We start from the raw sequence: 26,440 nt of genomic DNA, 5'->3' as shown, positions 1-26,440 counted from the left end.
TAGATCAAAACCATTAAGAACAGCAGAACTTACTCAGTTCTTCCAGAATTGACAGTCTGTTTCCTGTTAACCAGCTAGTTTCTTGAATATGATTTTAGTTTGCATCATTTGACAAGGGCTTGTTACCTGCTACCAGGTGATAGCTCTAAAGAAGCATGAATACAACTTCACTGTTAGGGACAGTTGAGAGTATTTAGGAATCATAGTCCCTTAGTTCTTTCTGCAGAAATAGGGACTCAGAAATGTTTGTGTCATATAATTAGTATGTTCTGCATGTAATGTGATTTTATTATGTAATTTACCCAATTAATAAAGTATACTTCAGAAATAAAGGAGAGAATATATATGATCATAGTAGCTAATATCTAAGTTATATGTAAAAATTGGGATTTAAGGAAATAACTTTCTGAAAAGTATCTTAAAAGGTGTTATATCATTTGGGGGGATCTTTGTACTTTGTTTACATAAAGTATTGAAAAACAGTAGGTTATTTATGTACTATAGGAAAGACTATTTTTTTAAAAACGTATTTTATTTGAGAGACAGAGAGAGAATATCTTATCTGCTGTTTCACTTCCCAAAAGGCTGCCACAGCCAGGGCCAGGCTGAAGCCAGCAGAGGAGCTTTACCTGGTGTTCCTCATGGGTGCAGGGGCCCAAGTTTTTGGGCCATTGTTCCACTGCTTTCTCAGGCATATTAGTGGGGAGCTGGATTGGAAGTAAGCAGCAAGGACTTGAACTGGCACCTGTATGGGATGGCAGCATCACAGGTGGTGTCTTAACCCACTGTGCCATGACACCAGCCCCAGAAAAAGGTCTTAATAGATATAGACCTGTATGGTATTGTATTGAGAAAGAATCCAAAGATCATCGTTTTTTCACTTTAGTCTTAGAGGAGACATCTGCTAGCAGGTTTGTAAAATACATGAAAATTGCTAGTTTTTTTTTTTTACACTGTGTATAATGTATATATACTGTGTATACAATATAGATTTACTTCCTGGGTTATCCTGTGACCCTCTAGCATTAAGTTTTTGTCATTTCCTGTGCTGGTGGTATGCCATTTTGGTTGACACTTGCTTCCTGTCTCCTTGCTTCCTGTCCCTGTCACCCAAGATAAGATCTGGTTGGTGCAATTTATTCTATGCTACCAGTGTTTTGATGTAGCTTTTCTAGTAGGCTGTTAATCTGGTTATAGAAATCTGAACTTGTCACTGTGGCTTGGTGTGGTAGGGGTCAGTCCTGTGATTCAGAGTGTGCTTATCTGTGCCTAAGGAATCCCTCAGAAAGTGGCTTAAGGTATGGAAAGTAGGTTTTTTTTTTTTTTTTTTAAGATTTATTTATTTATTTGTAAGAGTTACACAGAAGAGAGGCAGGCAGAGAGAGAGAGGGGGGTCCTCCATCAAATGATTCACTCTTCAACTGGCCGCAATGGCTGGAACTGCGCCTATCCAAAGCCAGGAGCCAGGAGCTTCTTCCAGGTCTCTCATGTGGGTTCAGGGGCCCAAGGACCTGGGCCATCCTCCACTGCTTTCCCAGGCCACAGCAGAGAGCTGGATCAGAAGTGGAGCAGCCGAGACTCATACCAGCGCACATGTGGGATGCCGGCGCTTCAGGCCAAGGCGTTAACTCGCTGTGCCACAGCGCCGGCCCTAAGGTAGGCATTTTTGAGTAGTTCAAAAGGGGGACAGTGCATAAAATGAGTACGCTGTTTGTTGTAAAGTCAGTTCGTATTTTTACATATTGTACTATATTTGCTTCTAGTAATGCTGCATCTAGTAGCTTTAATAATGATCTCAGTAGCCAGATCATTTACATAAGACCCAGCCAAAGATTCTTAGGAGGGAAACATTTTATGCTTCAGATTTACACTCTTCTGACAGAAATTCACACGAGCTGTCAAAAGAGTTTGCTCCAAGAAGGTGCCTTTGAATTTGTTGTATGTGCACGTACACATACACATACATGGTACTATCATCCCATGTTAGTTTTTTAAACCGTTGAAGCATAGGGAATCTACAGTAAGTTCCCCTCCCTTCCTTCCTTCTTTCCTTCTTTCCTTCTTTCCTTCTTTCCTTTTTTCCTTTTTTCTATTTTATTTGTAAGGCAGAGTTATAGAGAGAGGTGGAAAGACAGGGATCTTTCCATCTGCTGGTTCACTCCCTAACTGGATGCATAGGCCAGGGCTGGGCCAGGCTGAAGCCAGGAGCCAGGAACTTCTTTCAGGTCTCCCATGTGGATGCAGGAACCCAAGCGCTTGGACCATCTTATGCTGCTTTCCTGGATGCATTAGTAGGGAGCTGGATCTGAAGTAGAGCATCCGGATCTTGAATTGGCATCCGTATCAGATACCAGTGTTGCAGGTGGAAGCTTAACCTGTTAATGCTACAACGCCAGCCACAGTTCCTTCTTTTAGAAGTGAGTAAACAAAGGTTGAGAGACACATGTCTTAGAGCAGAGCTAGGAATAGAAATCAATTCTTGCCTGCTCCTGTGTTGTGCATGGTGCATAGAGACTTAAAAATGGGCTTACCTACCTATTGCTGGTATTTATCTCATCTTGTTTAGGATCTTGCCAGTTGGGATTCTTGAGTGTAAGGAACAGAAATATACTTCAGTTACTTCATGGAAGAAGGGGCATCCATGGAAGTAAAACGGAATGCTGCTGCTTTTATTGGAACTCATAAATTGATGGAGACCTCCACTTTCTCCATTTGTCTGAGTGGCCAGAACTCTCATCTTGGAATTTCAGTGTATCTCAGCTTAATTTTCAGTCTCTCTGAGCCGCCTTCTTGACTACTCATTGACCTGAATGTCCTCTCAGAATGACTGTACCAGCTCCAGAATGTTTTTCCATGTTTACCCACTGATTGGCAGTAGTTTACAACTTTTCAGATCCCTATTGTACTGAGGTCTCACAAAATACAGTGTCTGCCAAACAGTGTATTAGCTGCCTTTGTGTTAGATACACATAGCAGACCTGGACCAGCTTGAAGTTCAAGCAGTGAAAAATAGGATAACATGATTCTCAAGGCTGTGGACAGGAGGTTGTGATAGGAACATGAACCATAAATCTTTACATCATTTAACACCTACTGGTTTCATATTCAGTTGTTTGTTATATTGATGAGATAGTAAGCTACTGAGTACATCTTAAATTTGAATGGAAAAGACTGAGTAGACATAGTTGGGTCATCGTGTCATATCCCTTGCATCTGTGTATTGTTAAGTTCATTAATTGTAAATGAATGTTTTCTTTGTATTAGTTACCCTTCTCTTTATCTGGCTATAGTTTGGTTATTTCTTGAGACTCATACCAGCTGTCACCCTTTCTAAAATGCTTCCTCTGATTGACTTCCCCCCCTCCTTTCCAGTTGCGTCAGAAGATAGACTCCTCCCTAGTGTCTCAAGGATAGCTATCATTTTATCGTATTGTTCTATAATGATATGCATTATTTCTTTTCTGATGCAAGACTATGAGCTTCTTGAGACCATAAACTATGTTTTACCATTGAAATAGCAGGTAGTCCCTATTGTAGGGACTCCATAGACAGCAGTAAATTGTTAATGAAAGAAGCTTGGTGTTGGGGAGGAGGGTGCAGCACTGTGGCCTGCTGCACCAACATCCCATATGGGCATCCATTTGAGTCCTGGCTGCTGCACTTCTAATGTTCTTTGTTGAGGGCCTGAGAAAGCAGTAGAAGATAGCCCAAGTGCTTGGGCCCCTGCATCCATGTGGGAAACCTGGAAGAAGTTCCTGGCTGCTGGCTTTGGCCTGGCCCAGTCCTGGTGTTGTGAACATTTGGGGAGTGAACCAATGGATGAAATACCTCTTTCTCTGTCTCTCCTTTTCTCTCTTGCTCTAACTCTGCCTTTCAAATAAGTAAATAAATAAATCATTAAAAAAAAAAAAGACGCTTTTGGATTAGAAGAGGTAGATCTACATAAATAACTACTGTGGAAGCAGAGAATGCATTGTGTCTAGGAAGAGGGTAAAAAGACTGAGGGAATGCTTGTTTCAAAGGAGGAAGAATGTTACCTGGTTCTTTTAATTATTTATTTGAGAGTTAGAAAGAGAGCATGTACTAATTCTACCCCCTGCCCTCCTCTGCTCCATCTCTTGGTTGGTCCATTCTGGAAATGCCTCTAATGGCTGGAGCCAGGTGTGCAAACTTGGTCTCCCACGTGAGTAACAAGAACCCAACTCCTCAAGCTGTCACCCTCCTCCCAGAGTCTGCATTAGCAAGAGGCTAGTAGAGTCAGGTAGCAGGTGTCCTAACCAGAGGCTTAGCTGGTAGGTCAGATGACTGCTGCTGTATGTTCCTTTAAATAAGGTAGTGTAAGGGATCTTAGGGGTATGTGATGAATTTGATTTTGGACATGATGAGTTTGGGTAACCCAGAGAAATCCAGTCAGGTTTTCTGTATCAACACATATACAACGGATAGTTTTTGATCTCTGTTATTTCCTGTATTAACATGAAAGGCTATGAAAGCTGTGAAATGAATCTAAACAGATAATTTTAATATCCTGCAAGAATAGGTTTGTTCACTTTTTATTAAAATTGAATAGTTTTAAAGAGTTTGACCTTTTTTTCTTTTTCATTTGTTCTTTTGGGTATTGGTAAGGCTGATCATGTGTCATTTTGTTGTAATTTATGGCTGGTGCCATCTGGCTGCCATTGTCCCTTTTTCACAAAATCATTTTGTGTTTGTGATTATTTATAGATGATTTTAATAAGTGTATTTTGGAAATTCCTGAATAGTATATTCATCCCACACCACTGGTACATGAAGAGTAAAGGTCATATTCTTACTTTGTTGCCATTTGTAAATGAAATTTTAACCTGTATTTAGCATAAAAGTGTAACTCGCCTTTAGTGTTGGGTTGTATTTGGGAAGCACATCCTCCTCTCAGTCTGCCGTTGATGCAGTGGGTCTCAGAGCACTTTCCCTAGGGGATGCTCCTGAGGACCTGGATCACTTGGGGAATCTTTATTCACCTAGAGTTTTTATTTTTGGAAATTACCAAAACTTTGGTGTACAATGTTAGTAATTGGTTCTTTGATGACACCCATTTTGGCAGAAAGAATTGTAAAGAAAAGAGGTTGAGTTTTGTTATCAAACTGCAAAGCAACCTTTTGAAGACAGTTGGAAAGACATCTCAAAATTCTTTAAGCTCTGTAGGCATTATATTTTTCTGAATTACCCACATTGCAAATCTCTTTATTTTGACATTTTTCACCTTTATGTTACAGTTAAAGTGTATTTTGCCTTTGTAGTTTGTCAGTATTGGGGACAGAATCTGATTCATCTTTATATCATGTAAGGCCTAATACCTACTTTACCTACTTTAATTATAGAATCAATATAAACACAAAATAATTGGAAGGGCAGTACTTTTATATAAAATGTATATATCCACCTATAAAATAGGATATTAAAACTCTTACTACTTAGTTGTGTAGTTTTTTTAATTGAACTGCCATGTGTATGTTGCTCCAATATTAATATCCATCATGTGAAACTTTTTGCAAAGTTTTATTTATTTGAAAGGCACAAAAATGGAGAGAGAGAAGTATCTTACCTGTTGGTTCATTTCCCAAATAACTACAACAGCTGGGGCTGGGCTAGGTCTAAGCCAGGAGCTGGGAACTCAGCCTATGACTCCCATGTGACTGCAGAGACCCCAGCACTGAAGTCATAACCTGGTACTCCCCAGGATGGGCGTTAGCAGAAAACTGGAATCAGGAACAGGGCCGGGACTCAAACCCAGGCCCGTCCATGTGTGATGCTGGTGTCCCAGGCTGCGTCTTTACCTCTTAGCCAAACCCCTCCCCAATATGGCTCTCTGAATCCTGGGTTAGTTACATAAACAAATAGCACACTATTGGCTCTTTAGTTCCCTACTGGCATTACTTGAGAAATGCAAGTTGTCGCTCCCCGTCTTCATGGGGGAACGACACTAAACCCTGCCTAGGCTTCATATCCGAGTCACGGCACCATTATGTCGCTCCCCCTCTTCGTGGAGGAGCAACACTGAACCCTGCGCTGTTCTTTCGTCTGCTCGGCCCTCCCCGGGTTTGCTGCTGGTTCTTCCCGGGTTGGCTACTATCCCTTCCACCTCCGTGGAAGGGCAGTTCCCCCTGGCCGCATTCCCCACTTCCACAGGGGAGCGGCACACCGCCGGCCGGTTCTCTCGGGGGCTGCACGGGCTCCCTTAGATGTTCCCCATAGATGTTCCTGGTGCATGCCGTCTCTCTCCTCCTTTATAGTCCTCCTCCGCCAATCCCAACTCGGCTGAGTACGCTGCTCTCCAATCAGGAGCAAGTCCTACAGTTAATTGGTTGAACTGGAGGCAGCTGTGCGGAAGCTGTTTACTTCTCTCCCAGCGCCATATTGTGGGAGAGCAGATGCATAGAATAAGTCCTAATTCGAGTAACTTAGTCTAGTCCGGATTGCTCCCCACAGATCCCCCTTTCTTTTTATTTTTTGGCGTTGATATGCGCCTGTCTTCGGTGTCCCGCGGCACACACTCTGCTCTACTTGCTAGCGTTGCCACAGGCTCTTACAAGTCCTATCAATCAGGAAAACCGAATCCGGGTCCTCTCTTCGCCATTGTGAGGAGGTTTTTAGGCGCTGATGCATGCCTGTGTTCGGTGCCCTGCAGCGCATGCTCTGCTGTGCCCGCAGGGGCTTACAAAACCTATCAGGCAAACCGAATCCAAGCCTTCTCATTGCCTTATTGTGGGGGAGACTTATTAGTGTTGGTTCGTGCCTATCTTCGGTGACCTGCAGCTCATACTCTGGTCGAGCTTTGCTGGCGCTTACCGCCTTAAATCAGGCAGACCGAATCCAAGCCTCCTAATTGTTGCATTGTGGGGAAGCTTTACTGATGTTAATTCATGCCTGTCTTCGGTGACCTGCGGCTAGCCGCCCAGGTGCTCATCGCCTCACTAATCGGGCAGACCGAATCCAAGCCTTCTAATTGGCATGTTGAGGGGAGGCCTTATTTCTCTCTATTTCTCTATCTCCGGGCATTCCTATCTCTCCCATTTTACTTCTGTCTGCCAACATTCCTATTTCTCTTTTACTTCTAAACTTCTGTTTCTCTTATCCCCGCAGCTTTCCGGCACCTCGCCCCGCCGGCGGGTTCCCGGCTCTGCGCCGCTTCAGCCCGCGCGCCTCTCTCATCTGCGCAGCTTCCCGGCTTTGCGCGGCTCAGCTTTGCGCGCTCCGCGGTCTCCACGCTTAACCCTTTCGCGTCTGAACCACGGCCTACGCCAGCGTTCCCTATCTATTCACGCCCCGTGCTCTCTCTGCACGCGGCGGCTTCCGCGAGTAACACAGCGTAGCTTGCGTCTCCGCCACTAGGATTCAATCTAAGTTCCCCGGGCTAGCCTGGCGAATTCAACCCAGCGTACGTCTCCGCCCCACGATTTGGCTTCCCGTCCTTTGCTCCCCGGGCTAATCAGACGGATCCCAATCTGGCTTACGTCTCAGCTTCTAGTTTCAACTTTTCGCCCCCTATTCCCGGGCTAACTTGAGAACCCCAAAGTGGCTTTCGTTTCCGCCTCGGCCTGCCCCCCGCGGCTTCAATTTCCCTAACATTTTTCTCTACCCGGTATGTTTCCCCAAGCTTTCTTCCAACGATACTCCTCCCTCATTTCTCCTGGCCTCTCCCCACAGTCCGTATCCGAGTCTGTTTGTTCTAGCTTTCACTTTCGCTTTCAACCTTAGAGATTTCTCCCAGCTTCCCCCCGTAGTCCGAATCCGAGTCTATGCCTAGGCTTTCAATAGCTTCTTCCGGCTCCTTTTTCGTCCGGCTTTTCCCTAGGCTGTTTACTAGTCTCTCTCTCCGATATTTTGCACCTCTTCCCGGTCTTTCCCTCCTAGGTTTCCTATCCGAGTCACGGCACCATTATGTCGCTCCCCGTCTTCATGGGGGAACGACACTAAACCCTGCCTAGGCTTCATATCCGAGTCACGGCACCATTATGTCGCTCCCCCTCTTCGTGGAGGAGCAACACTGAACCCTGCGCTGTTCTTTCGTCTGCTCGGCCCTCCCCGGGTTTGCTGCTGGTTCTTCCCGGGTTGGCTACTATCCCTTCCACCTCCGTGGAAGGGCAGTTCCCCCTGGCCGCATTCCCCACTTCCACAGGGGAGCGGCACACCGCCGGCCGGTTCTCTCGGGGGCTGCACGGGCTCCCTTAGATGTTCCCCATAGATGTTCCTGGTGCATGCCGTCTCTCTCCTCCTTTATAGTCCTCCTCCGCCAATCCCAACTCGGCTGAGTACGCTGCTCTCCAATCAGGAGCAAGTCCTACAGTTAATTGGTTGAACTGGAGGCAGCTGTGCGGAAGCTGTTTACTTCTCTCCCAGCGCCATATTGTGGGAGAGCAGATGCATAGAATAAGTCCTAATTCGAGTAACTTAGTCTAGTCCGGATTGCTCCCCACACAAGTGTATTTATTGTCTAAGTGAATTTTAATTGTGGTTTTAAAAAATAAATTTAATGTGGAGACCGGCACTGTGTAGGCTAAGCTTCTGCCTGTGGTGCCAGGATCCCATATGGGCACCAGTTTGTGTCCTGGCGGCTCCTCTTCTGATCCAGCTCTCTGCCTGTGGCCTGGGAAAGCAGTGGAAAATGACTCAGTTCCTTGGGCCCCTGTAACCACATGGGAGACCTGGAAGAAGCTCCTGCATCCTGGCTTTGGATCAACCCTTTTCTGGCTATTGCATCCAGTTGGGGAGTGAACCAGTGGATGGAAGACCTTTCTCTCTGTCTCTTCTCTCTTTCTGTAGCTCTACCTCTCAAATAAATAAATAAAATCTTAATATATATATAAAAAAATGAAAAATTTCAGACATTGAAAGTAGAAGGAATAGTACAATACCCAGGTTAGACGTTTATCAAGTTGTGGCAAATTATGTATACTTCATCAATATTCTTTTTCCCTTTTTCTCCAATGACTAATCAAATTCCAGATACATGATTTCATCTGTAAATATTTCATAATACATTTCTAAAATATGAAATTTTTATTATCAGACATAATCTTCATTCCATTATACCAGCTAAAAAGTAAGCGACAACTTTCTATTTTATGATGATTTATTTCTTTGATAGGCCGTGCGGCAGGGTTGGGGGGAGGAATTATCTTCAGTCTGCTGGTTCACTACCCAAATGCTCGCAATAGCCAAGGTTAGGCCACGCTCAAGCCAGGAGCCAGGAATTCTATCCAGGTCTCCCACATGAGTGGCAGGAACCCAAGTACTTGGGTTATCACCTGCTGCTTCCCAGGCACATTAGCGGGAAACTGGATCTGAAGCTTGGAGTAGTCAGGACTGGAACTGACATTGTAATATGGGATTTGGGGCTACCAAGCTGTGGATGCTTCCAATAATGTCATTAAGTATTCAGAAAATGTGAGGAATTACTGAATTTCATTCTCCCCCTTCTTGCCCTCTTCACCACTGCTTTTCTGCCCCACACCTTTGAATTTTTGCTAAAATCGTGTTTTGAAAAACTTTACATATTACAGTTTTAATCCACAGGTTCCCCTCCCCTACCTCTTCTTCATACTCTGTTTTTTTCCCTTGAAATTTGTTGAAGGAACTGATTTTTTTTTTTTGCCCTTGAGTGCCACAATCTGAATTTTGCTTTTAGTTCATTTCCATGCTGTAATGTAACATTTTCTATCTTCTGCATTTCCTAAATCAAACTTAGCTAGCATGCTTGCTTGCTTCAGAATTCTTTCATAGGAGGCAGTGTTTAATTCTGTCATTTCTTTCTATTTTTTTTTTTTTTTTAAGGGAAAGTGTTTATTGGGGAACACCTAACAGACTGGAGTGAAGGGGCGGCGAAGGGAAAGAGAGAAGGAGACTATAAGAGAGAGAGAGAGGAGGGAGAAGAGAGACGTGAGGAGCCAAGAGAGGCCAAGAGAGCGCAGGAGAGAAGTACCAAGAGAGCACGTGTTCAGGAACAGGCCCTTTTAAAACTTCCTGACGGGCATTATCTGCCTCAACACAAACCATTATATAACATGCCTGTAACTATAGACTTCTAGTTTAGGCCACCGAAGATTAGAGATGGGACTTGAGCACCCCCTTGACTTGCATCCTCTGGTCTGCTCTAACAAAAACCAGCATGAAGAGAAAGCTAGGCCTCAGAAGCAATGTAAAGATAAGTGGCAGGCCTATTAATGGCTGTTCTGTATAGTGATCTGACATCAAGGAGACCCAACAGGCCAGTCCACTACAGTGGCTTTCAATATGGTAAGCCTGGGCTTCAGGAGAAGTCAGCTTGTGAAGAGCCCTGGCAGCTCTGCCAAGAGTTGGATCACTGGAAATAGAACTGCCCTGGAGTCGAAGGATGACCAGGTCAGAGCCACAGATCTTATTGGCTCTAAGCTGAAAAGCCCTTCACTCAGCCCAGCTTCCAAAGTGACCACCAGAGCTGAGGAAATGGCCAAGTAGGGTCAGCAACATTGCAGGCAGAACTGTAAATTTCCTGTTAGAGATGCCACCTGCCTTTACCTGGCCAGTTCTCTTCCCAGGCCAGCTAGGTAATCAAAGTCAACAGGGTGCCTTCCCAAGGAGGTTCACAACTCCCTTAGGATGTACCCTATGTGAAGAGATATAGGTCTGGGCCTCTTAACTTACAAGGCCTAAAGCCCACCTGATTATTATCAAGCCCCTTCCATCAGGTTCATTTCTTTCTTTTTTAAAAATTTTTTTTTAAGATTTATTTATTTGAAAGAGTTACAGAGAGAGAGACAGACAGAGAGGTCTTCATTTAATCATTCACTCCCCAGATGGCCTCAATAGTTAGAGCTGAACTGCTCTGAAGCAAAGAGCCAGGAATTTCTTCTGGGTCTATCACATGGCTGCAGGGGCCCAAGCACTTGGGCCATCCTCTGCTGCTTTCTTAGGCCATAAGCAGAGAGCTGGCTCGGAAGAGGAGCAGCCAGGACTTAAACCAGCACCCATATGGGATGCCAGCACCACAGGCAGAGGCTTAACCTACTATGCCACAGCGCTGGCCCCCACTTATTTCTTTTTATATAGACTATTTCTTTATGGAGAAACAGGATTTTATCTCTGATTATATTTGATAAGTGTGTAATTCTTTACCACTTTTCAAAATCATAAGTTGTTGGCTGGTGCCGCAGCTCACTAGGCTAATCCTCCGCCTGCGGCGCTGGCTCCCCAGGTTCTAGTCCCGGTCGGGGTCCCAGATTCTGTCCCGGTTGCTCCTCTTCTAGTCCAGCTCTCTGCTGTGGCCCGGGAGTGCAGTGGAGGATGGCCCAGGCCCTCGGGCCCTGCACCCTCATGGGAGACCAGGAGGAAGCACCTGGTTCCTCGCTTTGGATCGGCGCAGTGCGCCAGCTGTAGTGGCTATTTGGGGGGTGAACCAATGGAAGAAAGACCTTTCTCTCTGTCTCTCTCTCTAATTCTGCCTATCCCCCCCCCCCCAAATCATAAGTTGTTTATATAATAGTCTACAAATGGTGATTAATGGAATTAAGAAAATGTCTATGATCTCTTAAATGCTAGAGTTGATCCAGTATGTGACATTCTTTGGGCTTTTGGTGCCTCTCCAAAGTTGTCAGGAATCTTGGCTTGACCTGTCCTTAGGGAAGTAGCTTTTGGGTCCTCTAGGCTTATCTTAAACATGTTTCTTGGTTCCGACTTGGAATCAGCCATCCCTCCAAGTCTTGGTTGATTTGATGGAATAAAAATCAATAATATTTTTTACTGAAATAAAATATTTTAGTGTGTCTTTGTATTTTGTTTTTCTTCTTAGGGTGTATCATGCTAAGGATTCACAATCGAATTTTACTGTGTTGTAGAATCACTTGAAATAGTTTATCTGCATGTCTTATGTTTTAACAGTAAATACAGTTAAATAGTGTTTGTTTTTGTGGTTATGTAGAATACTTAAACTGCTACAAAGTCAAGTCTACATATGAATTATTTTTAGAGAGACAGAGAAAGCAAGTGTGCTCCTGTTCACTAATTCAGTACCCAGATGCCTTAGCAGCTGGAGGGTGGGTGAGGTAAAGCAAGTAGCCTGGGGCTGAGAACTCGTTCCAGGTCTCCCATTAGAGTGGCAGGAACACACCTGCTTGAGTCTTCACCCCTGCCTCCTAGAGTGTGCATTTGCACAGCAGGAATCTGGAATAGGAGCTAGAGCTGGGTGTTGAGCCCATACCCTCCTATTGCCACCCCTATTATCGTTTTTTAAAATTTCTATAAATTCTTCTATTTAAAAAAAACATTTGTATTCATAACTCTTTCTTAGATGAGTGATAGCTATATATACTTTACTAATATGTAATTAGATTTAATAAAAATAATTGGCAATTAAGTTGATACAAAGAAGATAATTTGTTCAAAATAAATAGAATGGCTATTTATTTTTTATTTTTTTGACAGGCAGAGTGGACAGTGAGAGAGAGAGACAGAGAGAAAGGTCCTCCTTTGCCGTTGGTTCACCCTCCAATGGCCGTCGCGGCTAGCGCGCCGCGGCCGGCGCACCGCGCTGATCCAATGGCAGGAGCCAGGTGATTATCCTGGTCTCCCATGGGGTGCAGGGCCCAAGCACTTGGGCCATCCTCCACTGCACTCCCTGGCCACAGCAGAGAGCTGACCTGGAGGAGGGGCAACCGGGACAGAATCCGGCGCCCCGACCGGGACTAGAACCTGGTGTGCTGGCGCCGCAAGGCGGAGGATTAGCCTAGTGAGCCGCGGCGCCAGAATGGCTATTTTCTGATATCAATTCTGTTAGCTCACAGCTCACATACTTGAAATTAAACATCTTATTCTTTAGTGCCTTTAACATTTTTGTTTTCAGTTCTTTTAAGGGAATATGTCTTTTTTTTAAGATTTATTTATTTGAAAGAATTATAGAGGCAGAGAGAGAGAGGGAGGGAGAGAGAGCTTCCATATGCCAGTTCATTCCCTAAATTACCTCAACGGCCGGTGCTGAGGCAGTCAGGAACCTGGAGCTTCTTCTGGGTCTCCCACACGTGTGTAGGGCCCCAAGCACTTAAGCCATTTTCCACTGCTTTCCTAGGCCATGGCAGACAGCTGGATCAGAGGTGAAGCAGCTGGTACTCAAACCGGTGCCCCTATGTGATGCTGGCACTGCACGCAGCAGCTCTACCTGCTGCGCCACAGACCAGCCCCATGTTTCCTTTTTGTAGGAGATGTGTTAGACTCATTCCCAAGCAAATTTAAATTAGATCCCGATTTTTCAAGTGGAAACACTTAGGACACACATGTATTTTCTTCCCAAATATTATAAAGTCTGCCATGAAAGAATCTAATATTTTCTTCTGGTAAAGATTGAAACTGTGTGTAGATATTTTAAATTGATAAAATCTAGTTTTAAATTTTTTATAAAATATTTATTTGGAAGGCAGAAAGAGAGCGCGCGCGAGAGAGAGAGAGAGAGTGTGTGCTTTTACATCCACTGGTTCACTCTACAAATGTCCACAATAGTTAGGGCTGGGCCAGGCTGAAACCAGGAGCCAGGAACTCAGTTTGGATCTCTCGTAGGGGTACAGATACCCAAATGCTTGAGCCTGCTTCCTTCCAAGGTACACATAAGCTGGGGGCTAGAATTGGAAGTAGAACTAGTGTTCAAAACTAGGCACTGTGATGTGGGATGTGAGCATCCCAAGTGACATCTTAACCTCTATGCAAAATACCTGACTCTAGAATCAAATCTCACTGGAGAAGGTAGCTTGAATAAAGTCTGTGGGTCATATTCTAGTTTCAGTTTTCTGAGGAAGTCAGCAGATAAGGTTCTGAGTAAGTCTTGGGAAGTAGCATGTGTTTCTTGTAGTCAGGCATCCTGCAGTGCCCTTGTGTGGATCAACTACTGGATATTCAGCAGAAGTGTTGTGAGAGGCTCTGTGCTGCCCTGTGCTTTATTCTACATTACTGTGTTCTGCTTTCAGCTCTTAGAAGGAAGTCAAAGGCCCCTTTGGTCTGGGAAGTGGTATTCCTCCCTGATCTCGGAAGGCGGGCAGGAAGGCATAGCAGAGACTTCATCAGCAAGCATTCTGTCCTTTGGTTAAAAGATAGTAGTGGCTAGGATGAGGCAAAGGGATTCTAAAACTAGAATTGAGTAAGAGTTACACCAGCCTAATATAGAAGAAAAGGAAAATGCCAACAAAATTTCCATTGAGGGAAATAAGAGACATGAATAGATGGGAGACCAGTTTGTAGCGGTAGAAGACAAAGTGTTAAAAATAAATTTCTCCCTAAACAAATCTTGTCCAAGATTTCTATTTATGTGTCATTTCATTCAGAGCTTCTCAGACCAATTGTAGATACTTGCTTTATTTCTCCCCATTGCACTTACCCTTATTTGATATCATTATATTCACTTATTTGTTTTCCTCACCTCTGGACGGTAAACTTATTTTAAATCACTTTGTCTTATGTTCAGCTCTTAGGTAATCCTAAGAGGGTATGCTTATGTAGATTTTGGAGAATATGTTCTGTTCCTTGTGCTATTACCAGCATCTTGAACTGTGCTTTGCACATAGGAAAGCAGTCAATGACTGGTGAATGAACGAATGAATGAATAAAACTCTCCTTTCTCTCATAATCCACAGCATTTATTGTCTGTTCCATAGTTTTTTGGTCATTAGTTTTGTTTAGCATCTTATAATGCTTTCTATTATTTTCCTTTGGTCTAGTGTCAATTGTTTCATTCCTGTAAGACATTCTTCTCTATGTTCCTTGATGGCCTGGGTAGGACAAATGCTTCCTTTGTATGTCTCACAGAGCAAGGCAAATGGATATAGTAACTTGTTGAACTGAATACATTTATTTATTCATAATGCCTCAAAATGGTAAAATCCAGTTTGTTTTTAACAAAAGGAGTATTTTTACCAGATAAAACAGTATGATTCTGTATGGAATAGGGTTTTTCTCACCCTCCCCCCCTTTTTTTTAGACAGACACTTTTTGGAGATGGTTTGTTGACCTCATGGTAAATTTTGGTAATTGAGGTTAAAATTTTTGCAATAATAATTTTATGGGCTTTTGCACACAATTTGAATAAAAAATATTAAGTTTTTAATGGAGGTGGGTTTCCTGAAATTTTAAGAAAAAAATATGTGTTCGTTACATTGTAGTTATGTTGGAGCTTAGTTTTAAAATGAAAATTTGATTTTAAGTAAGGTTAACTTTGTAGTCTGTTTAGCCTTCATATATCTTTTGCATATATAAAAGTACAAATGTTTTTATAAATACTGTTACGTTACTCATGCCAACATTTCATTCAGCCATTTATGTAACTTTCTCGTACTTTTGCATTGTCACCAGTTTTTTTAGTTGCTAATGTTCTTTCGATCTCTATATATACGTATAGATTTTATTTATTGTTTCTTGGAGATAAATTTCTAATAGTGTACTTGATATTTCCAAAAGTAAATATTTTAATAGCAACTGAAACAGTAACATAAATTTTTAAAAAGAAGAAACTTAAAACTATATAAAAGTTTTGATTATTTTCTTATGGGGAGAATTATTTTAAAAAGTTTTTTTTGTTTTTGTTTTTTGTTTTGCTTTATTTCAGGCCAGTCTGTCCATATGGGGATGGGGAAGCCTTGGCATTGTCCTTTTTCTAATAACCTTTGGACCTTTTGTAATATTTTATTTGGCATTTTATATCCTCTGCTTTGTGGGTGGGTAAGTATTTTTAATGATAATTTTCTAATTCATTTGTCATATATTGTTCAAAATGGAATAAATGATTATGAGAATAGGAGTATGATTTATTTATGAATGCTGTTTTAAAACATTGTTTTAACAAAAGTTAAAACTGAAATTTAAGATACTTATACCAGAAATACAGATAGTTTTCTTCAAAAATAAAATTTTTCAGTTTCTGAAGATAAAATCTTTTCATGGGGACTGTGAATAGGTTTTTAAGTTTTGTTCTTTAAAGTTGAAATTTTCTTATTCATTATATTATTAAGAAATGTTAAATTGGGATAACACCAAGTTCTGCATTGTAGAAGATACTGTTTTCATTGATTAGACTTCAGATGTTGTTAATTATTTTTCTTAATGTTTTTAGTTTAGGCCTAGATAATTCAGTACCCAGTCTTTAAGTTTTCTTTTCATGGTTATTTAATTATTTTGTTGATGTTTTCCTTAATCTGATAAATCTTTACAAAGGAGGTTTCAGTCATAATTTTTTATAGCTTCATATGCAGAGCATTTGCTATCAGATATAAATTATAAGAGAATGTATGGACAAGTGAGATTTTTGTTGATTCAGTCACTAACCAAGATAGCTCCGCTGAAGTGAGTATTTTGTCATTAATGTGTATGTGTATAATTATATAAGTAGTTATAAAATGCTTACCTCTCTTTTTCAAAAAATGGTTTAGATCACAAACTTTTAGAGGAGTTACCTGAGTTTTAAACAGTGACCTGTGTGACTGTGGAAGACACTGAGTGGTGGCTTTTGAGTAGCTGTACCACCTGCCACCTTCTGTCAGGCTCCAGGTTTGCAAGTCGTATGGGTGCTCATACTATGTGGAGCATGCCCACTGATTGCAGAACAAGTGAGAATTAAATTGAGCAGCTATGTCAAACACTGCATAAAACTGTATTTTATGTTAGATTTACTGAATAGAAAGGAGATTTGTCTTGAGGTAATATTTCTTTGAACAAGAAAGATTTCTCCTAATTCCTTGTCAGGGTGCCAGGGCTGTGGTATAGTAGATTGAACTTCTGCCTGGGGCGCCAGCATCCCATATGGGCGTTGGCTCGCATCCTGGCTGCTTCACTTTGGACCCAGCTCTCTGCTTATGGCCTGGTAAAGCCTCAGAGGATGGCCCAGGTGCTTGGGCCCTCAAATCCCCATGGGAGACCTGGAAGAGGCTCCTGGCTCCTAGCTTCACATTGGCCCAGCTCCAGCTGTTGTGAGCATCTGGGGAGTGAACCAGAGGATGGAAGTCCTCTCTCTCTCTCCCTCCCTCCCTCACTCCCTCCCTCCCTCCCTCTTTTTCTCTTTAACTCTGCCTCTCAAATAAATAAATATTTTTTAAAAATAATAATTCCTTGTCAGAAGTGAAGGAAAAGGATTTCAGAATATTTCCAATACTTTGGAAAGAGAGGAAAGGTGAAGGGATGAGGAGTTGTTCTCTTGTAGTTCAAACTACTCCATACAAAACTTGTCAGAGAAGGGTGATCAAGCCATCTATTTCAAATTTCAAGGTGAAGGGGTGAGGAGTTGTTCTCTTGTAGTTCAAACTACTCCATACAAAACTTGTCAGAGAAGGGTGATCAAGCCATCTATTTCAAATTCAAATGGGGAATGTTTGTTGCTTCTGGTTTGATTTTGCCAACTTACCAAAGAATAATTTCACAAACCCTTTTGTGGATGCTTACAGTGTTCTGTAAAAAAGTTTTGAGTGAGATAGAATATTGGAGAATGTGGGATGGTTTCTGAAAAACCCTTGGGTTGCTGCTGACAGTTGCATGGTGGAGTCTGAAATTCCAGGTTCATGCTGGGTCATAAATTGACCTGGCATTCTGTTCCAGACTGTGCCAATCTTGAGACTGTCACTGCTGTGATTAGGTGCTTCTACTTACACTAGTTAATTAAGCATTTTCAGGTTATGCAGTTATGGTCAGTTAGTACCATAATTTCCTGAGTCAAGTCTTTCTTATTTTGGCTGTGGTTATGAAGAATTATTGTCCCTTCTTTAATATAACTTATTCTAGTTTATTGGCTTAAGAACAAAAATAGGCTTTTCAGTATTAACTGAAAGGATTACATTTCATATAATTAAAAGTCATTTTTTAGTTTTAGGTGTGTTTTCTTATTGTATACATTCTTTTAAGAATATTTATTTATTTGAGAGACAGAGAAAGCACGTGCCCATCTTTTGGCTCTCTCCCCTGATGCCCACAACAGCTGGGTGTTGACCAGGAGGAATCTGGGAACTTAATTCAGTTATCCCGTGTGAGTGACAGGAACCCAGTTACTTGAGCCATCGCCCCTGCCTCTTAGGGTCTGCATTACAACAAGTAGCTGGAGTCAGGAGCCAGAGCTTGTATCAAACTCAGGCATTACAATGTGGAATGCCTGTGTCTTAACTATGATCTGATCTGCTGGGCTAATTGCCTGCTGCTTGTGTTAAATTTTAAAAGATGCATTCTTGTTTTTTCTCAATTAAAATTGAAGTTTGAAATTAATCTATTTTCTTTTGGATCTTCTGTTTTTTAAGAATAAGTTAGAAAGCATATAGTATTTTTATTATCTGTGTTTTATGGATGAGAGGAAACTGAAGGTTGAAATGTTACTTCTGGTTGTCTTGTGTTTTTTAGACATGTAGAGTTCTGCAGTTTACCCAAAAAGGTTGATAGTGTCTGTGTTTTGCTTATAGTCAAAGTTAATCCCTTACTTTCTAATGTAAAAAACAATTCTGGAAAGAAACCTACTGAGGGACTTATTTTTTTGTGGGTGTGGTTATTGTGGAATATTATCATGTCATGGTTATTTCATGGTGTTCTGCTGTATTTGCTGGATTAAGTTACCATCTGTAGCACTTGTTTTTATATAAATCTCATGGTTGAAACTACTAATTTGGTCCTTTGTAATTTCAGACCGTTCCTTCATTGCCTTTTGTGCTATTGTTCTGTAGAGGCTAATCTTTTATCATTCTATATCATGAAGATGTTTTTAGAAATACAGTGTCCACTTAATTTAAGTATTTTATTGTGTCTCTCAATGTAATTACTAACCAGGTAAATCTGAAATACAGGGTCAACTTGAATCTTCATAATATCAGTTCCTGTATAATATCAGTTGAATTTACTAATAATTATGAGGCCAACCTTTTACAACAATCAAAAACAGAATTAGGGGCTGATGTTGCCTTATGGATTAATCTGCTACCTGTGATGCCAGCATGCCATATAGATCCTCATTTAAGACCCATCTGTTCTGCTTCCGATCTAGCTCCCTGCTAATGTACCTGGGAAAGCGGTGGAAGATGGCCCAAGTGTTTGGGCCCTTGCACCCACATGGGAGACCCAGAGGGAGTTCCTGGTTCCTGGCTTCAGCCTGGCCCAGCCCTGGCTATTTGAGTAGTGAACCAGCAGATGGAAGATTGATCTCTCTCTCACACTCTGCTTTTTAAATAAAATAAAAATCTTTAAACAAACCAGAATTAATGACATGAGCTGGTTTGACTATCTGTGGTTTCCATTCCATCCCATACTTTTTGTGGTGCTCAGCAGTGAATGGCAGTTCTCACTTTGAGAGTCTTTTCAGTAGTTGAGACTGTTTTTATTTTCCACTGTTCCGTTCTTATCACTAGTCTTTGAATCATTGTAAGATTACTGTAAGATCATTATAAGATAGAAATTTAATTTTGTGAATTTCAGTGTTTAGGTTATTTGTAAATTATAAATACAGGCAATTTTGATAACATTTAGTCATTGGTAGTTCTAAATCAGTGTTTGTCTTATCTTGATCCTGTAATTTTTAAAACAGCCTTTTGAGAATACATTTATATTTCTTAGTTCCAGCTATAGTTTATGTCTTTAGTTTTCAGAAATATTTATCTACTTGAAAGACAGAGTGAGAGAGAGAAAGAAAGCTGTTTCATCCACTGGTCACTCCCCAGATGACCATTAACAACCAGGAGCCAGGGACTCCATCCTGATCTTCCACATAGGTGGCAGGGGCCCAAGCACTTGGGTCATCCTCCACTGCCTTCCCAGACACATTAGCAGGGAGCTGGTTTGGAAGTGGAACAGTTGAAGCTTGAACCAGCATCACAAGCCACTACGTAAACTGCTGTGCCGCATTGCTGGCCCTTTCATCTATTTTAAATAAATCATCAGTGGGATCTTCCTTCCATATGTAGTCTGTTTTTGTTTATTCTATATTTTTAGTGACAGGGTTATATAATTCCTCACCTTAATTAGTTAACAAAACCATTGAATTGGTTCATTTAGCTATAGATTGGTTTCATTTATCTATCATTGGTTGTCAGCCTACTGACTTAATGAGCATTGATTTTTTTTTAAAGTCTGAAAATGAGATTCTTTGTGAAATACATTTGATTAAACTTTGAAGGGCATACTGTGTAATTCACAAAATATATGTAGTATTTTAAAACCTCTGAACAAAAAATGTTAATTTTTCTTGCTTTGCAAAGTCATTGACTTTTTAGTGAATAATAAGCCATGTATGAAATCTGAAAAATAAACTTGATAATAATAGATGTGTTAAATTACATGCAAATTTTATTTTTGTACCTATAATTAAATTTCTTTTCTAGGGGTTTAGTGGTTACTCTCCTGTTTGGAAAAACAAACTCAGAGAAGTACCTAGAGCAGTGTGAACACTCATTTCTTCCTCCAACATCAACTGGGGTTCCTAAGGTAAACAGTGTGAGGGGATCTGAAACCTCAGAGTCCAATTCTCTGTAGCGACAGTGAAGTGATCATCTGGATGTGGCTCTGCAGATTTGACTGTGATGCACTGATGCTCACTATAAACTTATAGAGGCTTGCTCATGTTACATGATATGCTGTAAAAAGTCACCATGATAACTTTCTGAGTGTTAAATGTAAAAAGTAGAAATACAAATTTCAGCGATAAAAATTGTCTTATTTAAATGCATTCGCTACTTAACATAGAATTTCAAAGTTTCATGCATATGATTTATAAGAGTGAAAATGAATATTTTGTTTTGAATGAAATAAATTACAAGAGATCCAGGGTGGGGCAGTGGGCACCTTTTCTTTATTTTGAAAAGTATAGTTTGAAACTGAGTTATGCAGTATCTGTAGTTTTAAAAATACAGTATGAAGTGTAAAAAATGGTCCAGCTGTATGGGACACTTACCATGAATGGAGTTTGCAGGGCTGGAAGTTGCCTTGGGTGAGCTAGTGACTGAATGATGAGTGAATGTGGAGGCCCAGGAAGACATTGCTGTCTGTGACTGTAGTTTTCATAACCACTGTACACTAACCTTACACTGCATTTATTTATTTATTTGAAAGTCAGAGTTATATAGAGAGAGGAACAGAGAAAGATTTTCCAAACACTGGTTTATTCCCCAGCTGAAGCCAGGAGACAGGAGATTCTTCCAGGTCTCTCACATGAGTAGCAGGGACCCAAGCACTTGGGCTATCTTGTGCTGCTTTTTCCAGGCCATTAGCAAGGAGCTGGATTGGAAGTGGAGCAGCTGGGACAGAAGCAGCGCCCAAATGAGATGCCAGCACTGCAGGTGGCGGCTTTACATGCTATGCCACAACACCAGCCCCTGCTCTATATTTATTTAAAAATGATTTTTTTATCAATCATAAGTTAATGTTAGTTTACCTTTTTTATCTATAAACTTTTAAGCATTTTAACTTTCTGACACTTTTGAAATAGCACTTAGCTTAAAAGACACACTGTACAGCCATACTAAAATGTTTTCTTTTTCTGTATACTTTTTAAAAAATTTTTTAAGGATTTTATTTATTTATTTGAGAGAGTTACAGAGAGAGGGAGAGACAGAGAGAAAGGTCTTCCATCCGCTGGTTTACTCCCCAAATGGCCGCAATGGCTGGAACTTAGCCAGTCTGAGGCCAGGAACCAGGAACTTCTTCCGGGTCTCCCATGCGGTTGCAGGGGTCCAAGTGCTTGGGCCATCTTCCATTGCTTTCCCAGGCCATAGCAGAGAGCTGGATTGGAAGAGGAGCAGCATCCATCTGGGATACTGACACCGGAGGCGGAGAATTAACCCACTGTGCCACAGTGCCGGCCCCAGTATACTTACTCTATAAGCTTCTGCTAAAGTTTCTCTTTAGCTTTTTAAACTTTTCTTGTTAAAAGCTGAAACACAGCTCATCTCACAGTAGCCTAGGCCTTCACAGGGTGAGGATCGTCTGTGTCACTGTCTCCACCACCACCGTTTGTTCACTGGATAGTCTTCAGGGCAGTGGCGTCTCTGAGGGTAACACAACACTGCCTTCTTCTGGACACCTCCCGAAGGCCCTGCCTGAAGCTGTGTGGGGCAGTGTCAGTGTTTTTAGAGCTGTATCCTTGTCATCATAGACTGCTTGCAAGCATATAATCCACCATGACTACTGTTCGCTTCTATATTCGTGAATATGTTTGATGTTAGGGTCCATGTTTTCAAACCTGTTTATATCCTTTATTGTGAATTTTCTTAGGAGTTCTTTTTCTTCTGCAGTTTCCTTTTCTCTTGCCTCTTTATAAGCTGTGTGTTTAGATGGCTGGAATTGTTCCACTCCATTATAATCTTATGAGCCTACGATTATGTATGTAATATACAAAATTTATATTTTAATTTAAAAGTCTCACTACCTTTTACCCTATTCCCAGGCCACTTTTCTTTCTGAAGACTAAGGATAAATAGAGGAATACATTTTATTAGGTTGCCAAAAATCATCCTCAAATGAAACCAAGTGCAAAATACATTGTTTTGACAGCTGGCATACTGCTTTGTCTGGGAAAGAGGAGGAGAAGGACAGTGTCTAATGAAGACAAACATTAATTAGACTCAGCTGAAACAGTAATCTTGTTTTAAAGTTTTATTGAAATATAACAATCATATGCTTACACATTTTCAATATATCACATTGTAAATAATGTTTACTGACTTAATTAAAATGGGAAATATAGTAGCTGTTTTTCTTGGTGTCCAGTTTTGTGAACTTGAGCGATAGTTTTTGGTTTATTAGATTCTCAGTAAGTAAGGTTACTTATTGGCTTGAGGATAACGAAGGGAAGTTGTCATGAGTATTCATTTTGAAGTTTTCCAGAGAGATTTTAATCAAGAGATGAACCACTCAATAAATTATTATGATTTCCTTTAAGTGCTTAGAAGAAATGAAACGGGAAGCCAGAACTATTAAGATTGATAGAAGATTGACGGGTGCCAATATAATTGATGAACCTCTCCAGCAAGTGAGTTTTAGTATGTGGTATTTGCTTTTCATATATTATGTGCCAGTTTGATTTCTTTTGAAAATACTGAGACATACTTTGCGCTGCTTACATAGTATGTTGGACGTTCATAATAATGCTATCCTTGAGTTCCATGCTTTAAGATGCTGAGTTATTTATTTAAGCACTTGCAATGAGTGGTTCAGTTACTATGACAGCCCTTTGATTGAATTTGCATTTAGAAAAAAAGTTCTGACATTTGATAATGTTTCTAATTTTATAGTTAAAGTGTTACTCTTGCTGATGACAAACTTAGTCATTTGGTAAATGACCTTTTTTCCCTAATTTTACTATTTTTAAAAAAAATAGAAATCATTTGATTTGTTGCAAAACAGCTCACAAATTAGAATTAGGTAAAAGCATTTTGCCCAGAGTATTTTTCATTTATATTTATTTGATTATGTGATCATTATCAATTCAGTGTACTTTAAAATGTCAGCATTGGTTTTCTAGATGAGCTCATATTTGGTTTATTTAATTTTCAAAGATTACATGCTGAGTTCTATTATGTGCTATTTGTTGACCATCAGCAGTACTAGCAGAATTAAGTGAACTGTATAATTTTTATAGTTTGCAGTGGATATGATGATAGTCTTCAAAAAAAATTTTTTTTGAGGATTAGTGTCCCCATCAGTATTACTTTACATCTTGTCCCGTCAACCTAATTAAAGCTCTTTATTAAATAACACCAACAGTTATTTTTTTTTTCTGCAAATCCTATCTTCACTTGGATTTGGATGGGCATCTTTACTTGAATGGGTGGGGTTAGCCATGGACACTGTTTTAATTTTTTAAAAATTTGGGCAGTGGATGAGTTTGGATACCAAAATTTAAAATTTTTTGAAATGAAGTTTTGTCAGATTAATGCTTTTGTAGTAAAGCAGGTATTCACCACAAATTAATGCATAAATAGTAAACATAGTTTGGCAGATAATTATCTTTAGTTTGCCACTGTCACTTTTTAAATTCTAAAGAGTTTCATTTTTTCCCCAATATTTTTGTTACAGGTTATCCAGTTTTCCTTGAGGGACTATGTTCAATATTGGTATTATACACTAAGTGATGACGAATCTTTTCTTCTTGAAATTAGACAGACTCTTCAGAATGCACTCATTCAGTTTGCTACTAGGTAAGAAGACTGCATTGTATTTATGCAGAAAAATTTGATGTATTGTTTGTACTAACAGAAAATAACTTTTGAATGTTGGGAGGTTGTTTATTAAAAGGTAAGTGGAACCATGGTTGTTAAGAGTCCTTAAACCCTTTAAATTACTCCAGTCTTCAGATTTTTAGAGAATGTTTATCTTAAGCCCTGCTCTCTTGTCTGTATGCCAGGTTTTTGCCTACATGGTCTGAGTCAGATGATTTTCAAATGTTTTACCCCCACTTACTGATAATACTTCTCTTCCCACTTTCCCAGATACGCTGTTTTATTGGAGTGCTCTGGGAATGGATGAGTTTAGTATAACTGTTCTTGCTGTAGATTCAGTGTAGCTGTTCTCTTAACTTTGGCACGTACACAGATACTTCACAAAGTTCATGGGAAAATGGAATTATAAGATAAGTTTGTTTTGGTGCAAAAATGATTGAAAGCCATCCATAGTTTATTTCTGTTGTACACATTTTTCAAAACTTTTTGAAGAACCTTCCAACTTAACAAACGTTCTGTTAGAGTGAGGAGCCAAAGGAATGTGAATCAGCAGAGAATATCCAGATTATGTTTGTTGGTTTTAAAGAAAATTGTATTTTGATGAGTTTGTTGTAAGATACTTTTCTCATGAAATATGTTTAATATTCTCACTTTATAGTCTAGCTGAAAACTACCCTCCTTTATGACAAAGGTCCTTTGGTCCATAGTTTTGTACTTAAGCAACCCCCCACCCCCGGTGGAGAGTCGTTTAATGTCTATTTAAATTATTGTTCACTTTTATTTTTGAAAGCCTTTTAATTGGCAACATTATATAAAAGGGAAAAGAAATTATTTATTTTTGAACAAAAGGATTTTATGTTCAGTTGAGTTTACATTGTTTTTTTTCCTGGATTAGGAGTTTGTTGCCCATCATAGAGACATCCCCCACCAGCCTGTATTCACCACACTGAGGCTGCCTGCATGGTGTGGGTACTTTTGGGTTTAGAGGTGTCTTTGTTTAGTCCCCCACTTAGCTTCTTACCTAGTCTGTGATTTGGAGAATCTTTGAGAATAGAATTTTGCTTCAGGGCTGCTGGGTGTGTGTGGATAATTCCACCTTGTGCTGCTTTGTCAGGACCTCTCCTGTAGAGCTCAGTTGTACATCCATCTCCAGGTGAAGGGGTCAGGTCGGGGGGAATCTTGGAATGTGTATTTCAAGCTTAAGTCTTTGGGGATCCCTGTGTAAGGTTTGTGCTTTGACCAGTAACCTTAGTTACAGAGATGGATTTGTACTCCTTCTCCCTCCTGATTGGCAGCATTTGGAAAGAAGACAGCCTCAATTGCTGTGGAACACAGAAAATACAATTGGTATAATCAAAGGAGATCAGAAATTAGAGTTTATTTCTGTTTAAGAGTAGATAAAAATACAACAAATTTTAGACCTGGAAAGAGGTTTGAACTCGCAATTTGAAGATCTGAGTTTGCTTTTTGGTTTTACTGCTTAGTTGTGAAATTGTGAACAAATATTTTAAACCATTGGGATCTTGATTTTTCTCAGATGTCAAATAAGTATATTGATTGTTCTGTTCTGTTTTCCTGATGGTGGTGTTGTCAGGTTCAAATTTATCTCTTCATTCAACTAATTTTTTGAGCCTATTTGTGCCAGCCAGGTTGAATAAAACAAAGTGGTTACTTAATGTAGCAAAATGAAAATAACAGGTGTGACAGCATTTTGAAAATTGTGAAAGAATTTAGAACTCTAAGGTTTTTTTTGTTTTGTTTTTGTTTTTTTTTTTTTTGCCATCAGACACCCATAATTTCACAGATGAGAAACCTCGTGTTACCTAGTATGTTAGAACTTGAATTAGGAACAGATGGTTTTTAGCAGCATGCTGTTTTCCTTTCCTGGTAGGATAAATCATGACCAAGATTATTCGTCTTAGTCTCACACCCTGCTGTCTCATCCCTGCAGTGATTTTCCTGATTTTGATCTCCTTTTTTTTTTTTCCCCACTTCAGTGTCATGGTTTTTTCCCCCTTTCTATAACATTCTCTGCTTTCAAGCTTAGTATTGGGGTGATTACTGTAAAAATGAGGTTCCTTCTATCCTACACTTATCTGAATTTGTATCTTTGCTTGGCTATTGGCCTTAAGTTTTTCAGAAACTAAAAAAAGCTGGTAATAAATACCTTTGAGGCTGCTTTGGAGGGGAAAAATAAACTGTCAAATTAAGGCATTAGCACAGTAAGGCTCAGTAGTTGTTGGTTGGTTTGTACCTTCTCAGGAGCATTTTCTCTC

At 40.4% G+C, this 26,440-nt stretch overlaps 1 protein-coding gene across 50 annotated transcripts in view; it reads left to right on the top strand.

The window, feature by feature from the left end:
- SNX13 (sorting nexin 13) overlaps positions 1 to 26,440 on the top strand; it is a 139,387-nt gene that overhangs the window by 36,065 nt on the left and 76,882 nt on the right. For 29 of the 50 annotated variants that reach the window (XM_089315183.1, XM_070059605.2, XM_089315184.1 and 26 more), the window contains 4 exons: positions 15,599 to 15,711; positions 20,331 to 20,433; positions 22,886 to 22,975; positions 24,022 to 24,143. In XM_089315183.1, coding sequence (XP_089171309.1) covers positions 15,599 to 15,711; positions 20,331 to 20,433; positions 22,886 to 22,975; positions 24,022 to 24,143 — 428 coding nt within the window. Of the gene's footprint in view, positions 1 to 1,538; positions 1,657 to 15,598; positions 16,333 to 20,330; positions 20,434 to 22,885; positions 22,976 to 24,021; positions 24,144 to 26,440 lie in introns of all 50 variants that reach the window. The other 21 variants (XM_070059597.2, XM_070059596.2, XM_089315187.1 and 18 more) reach the window with 5 other exon arrangements.

The sequence above is a fragment of the Oryctolagus cuniculus genome, chromosome 16 (genome assembly GCF_051225735.1).
Source record: "Oryctolagus cuniculus isolate XC-2025 breed Fujian yellow rabbit chromosome 16, ASM5122573v1, whole genome shotgun sequence".
NCBI classification, from domain to species: Eukaryota; Metazoa; Chordata; class Mammalia; order Lagomorpha; family Leporidae; genus Oryctolagus; species Oryctolagus cuniculus.
This window is presented reverse-complemented; position numbering and strand designations above follow the sequence as displayed.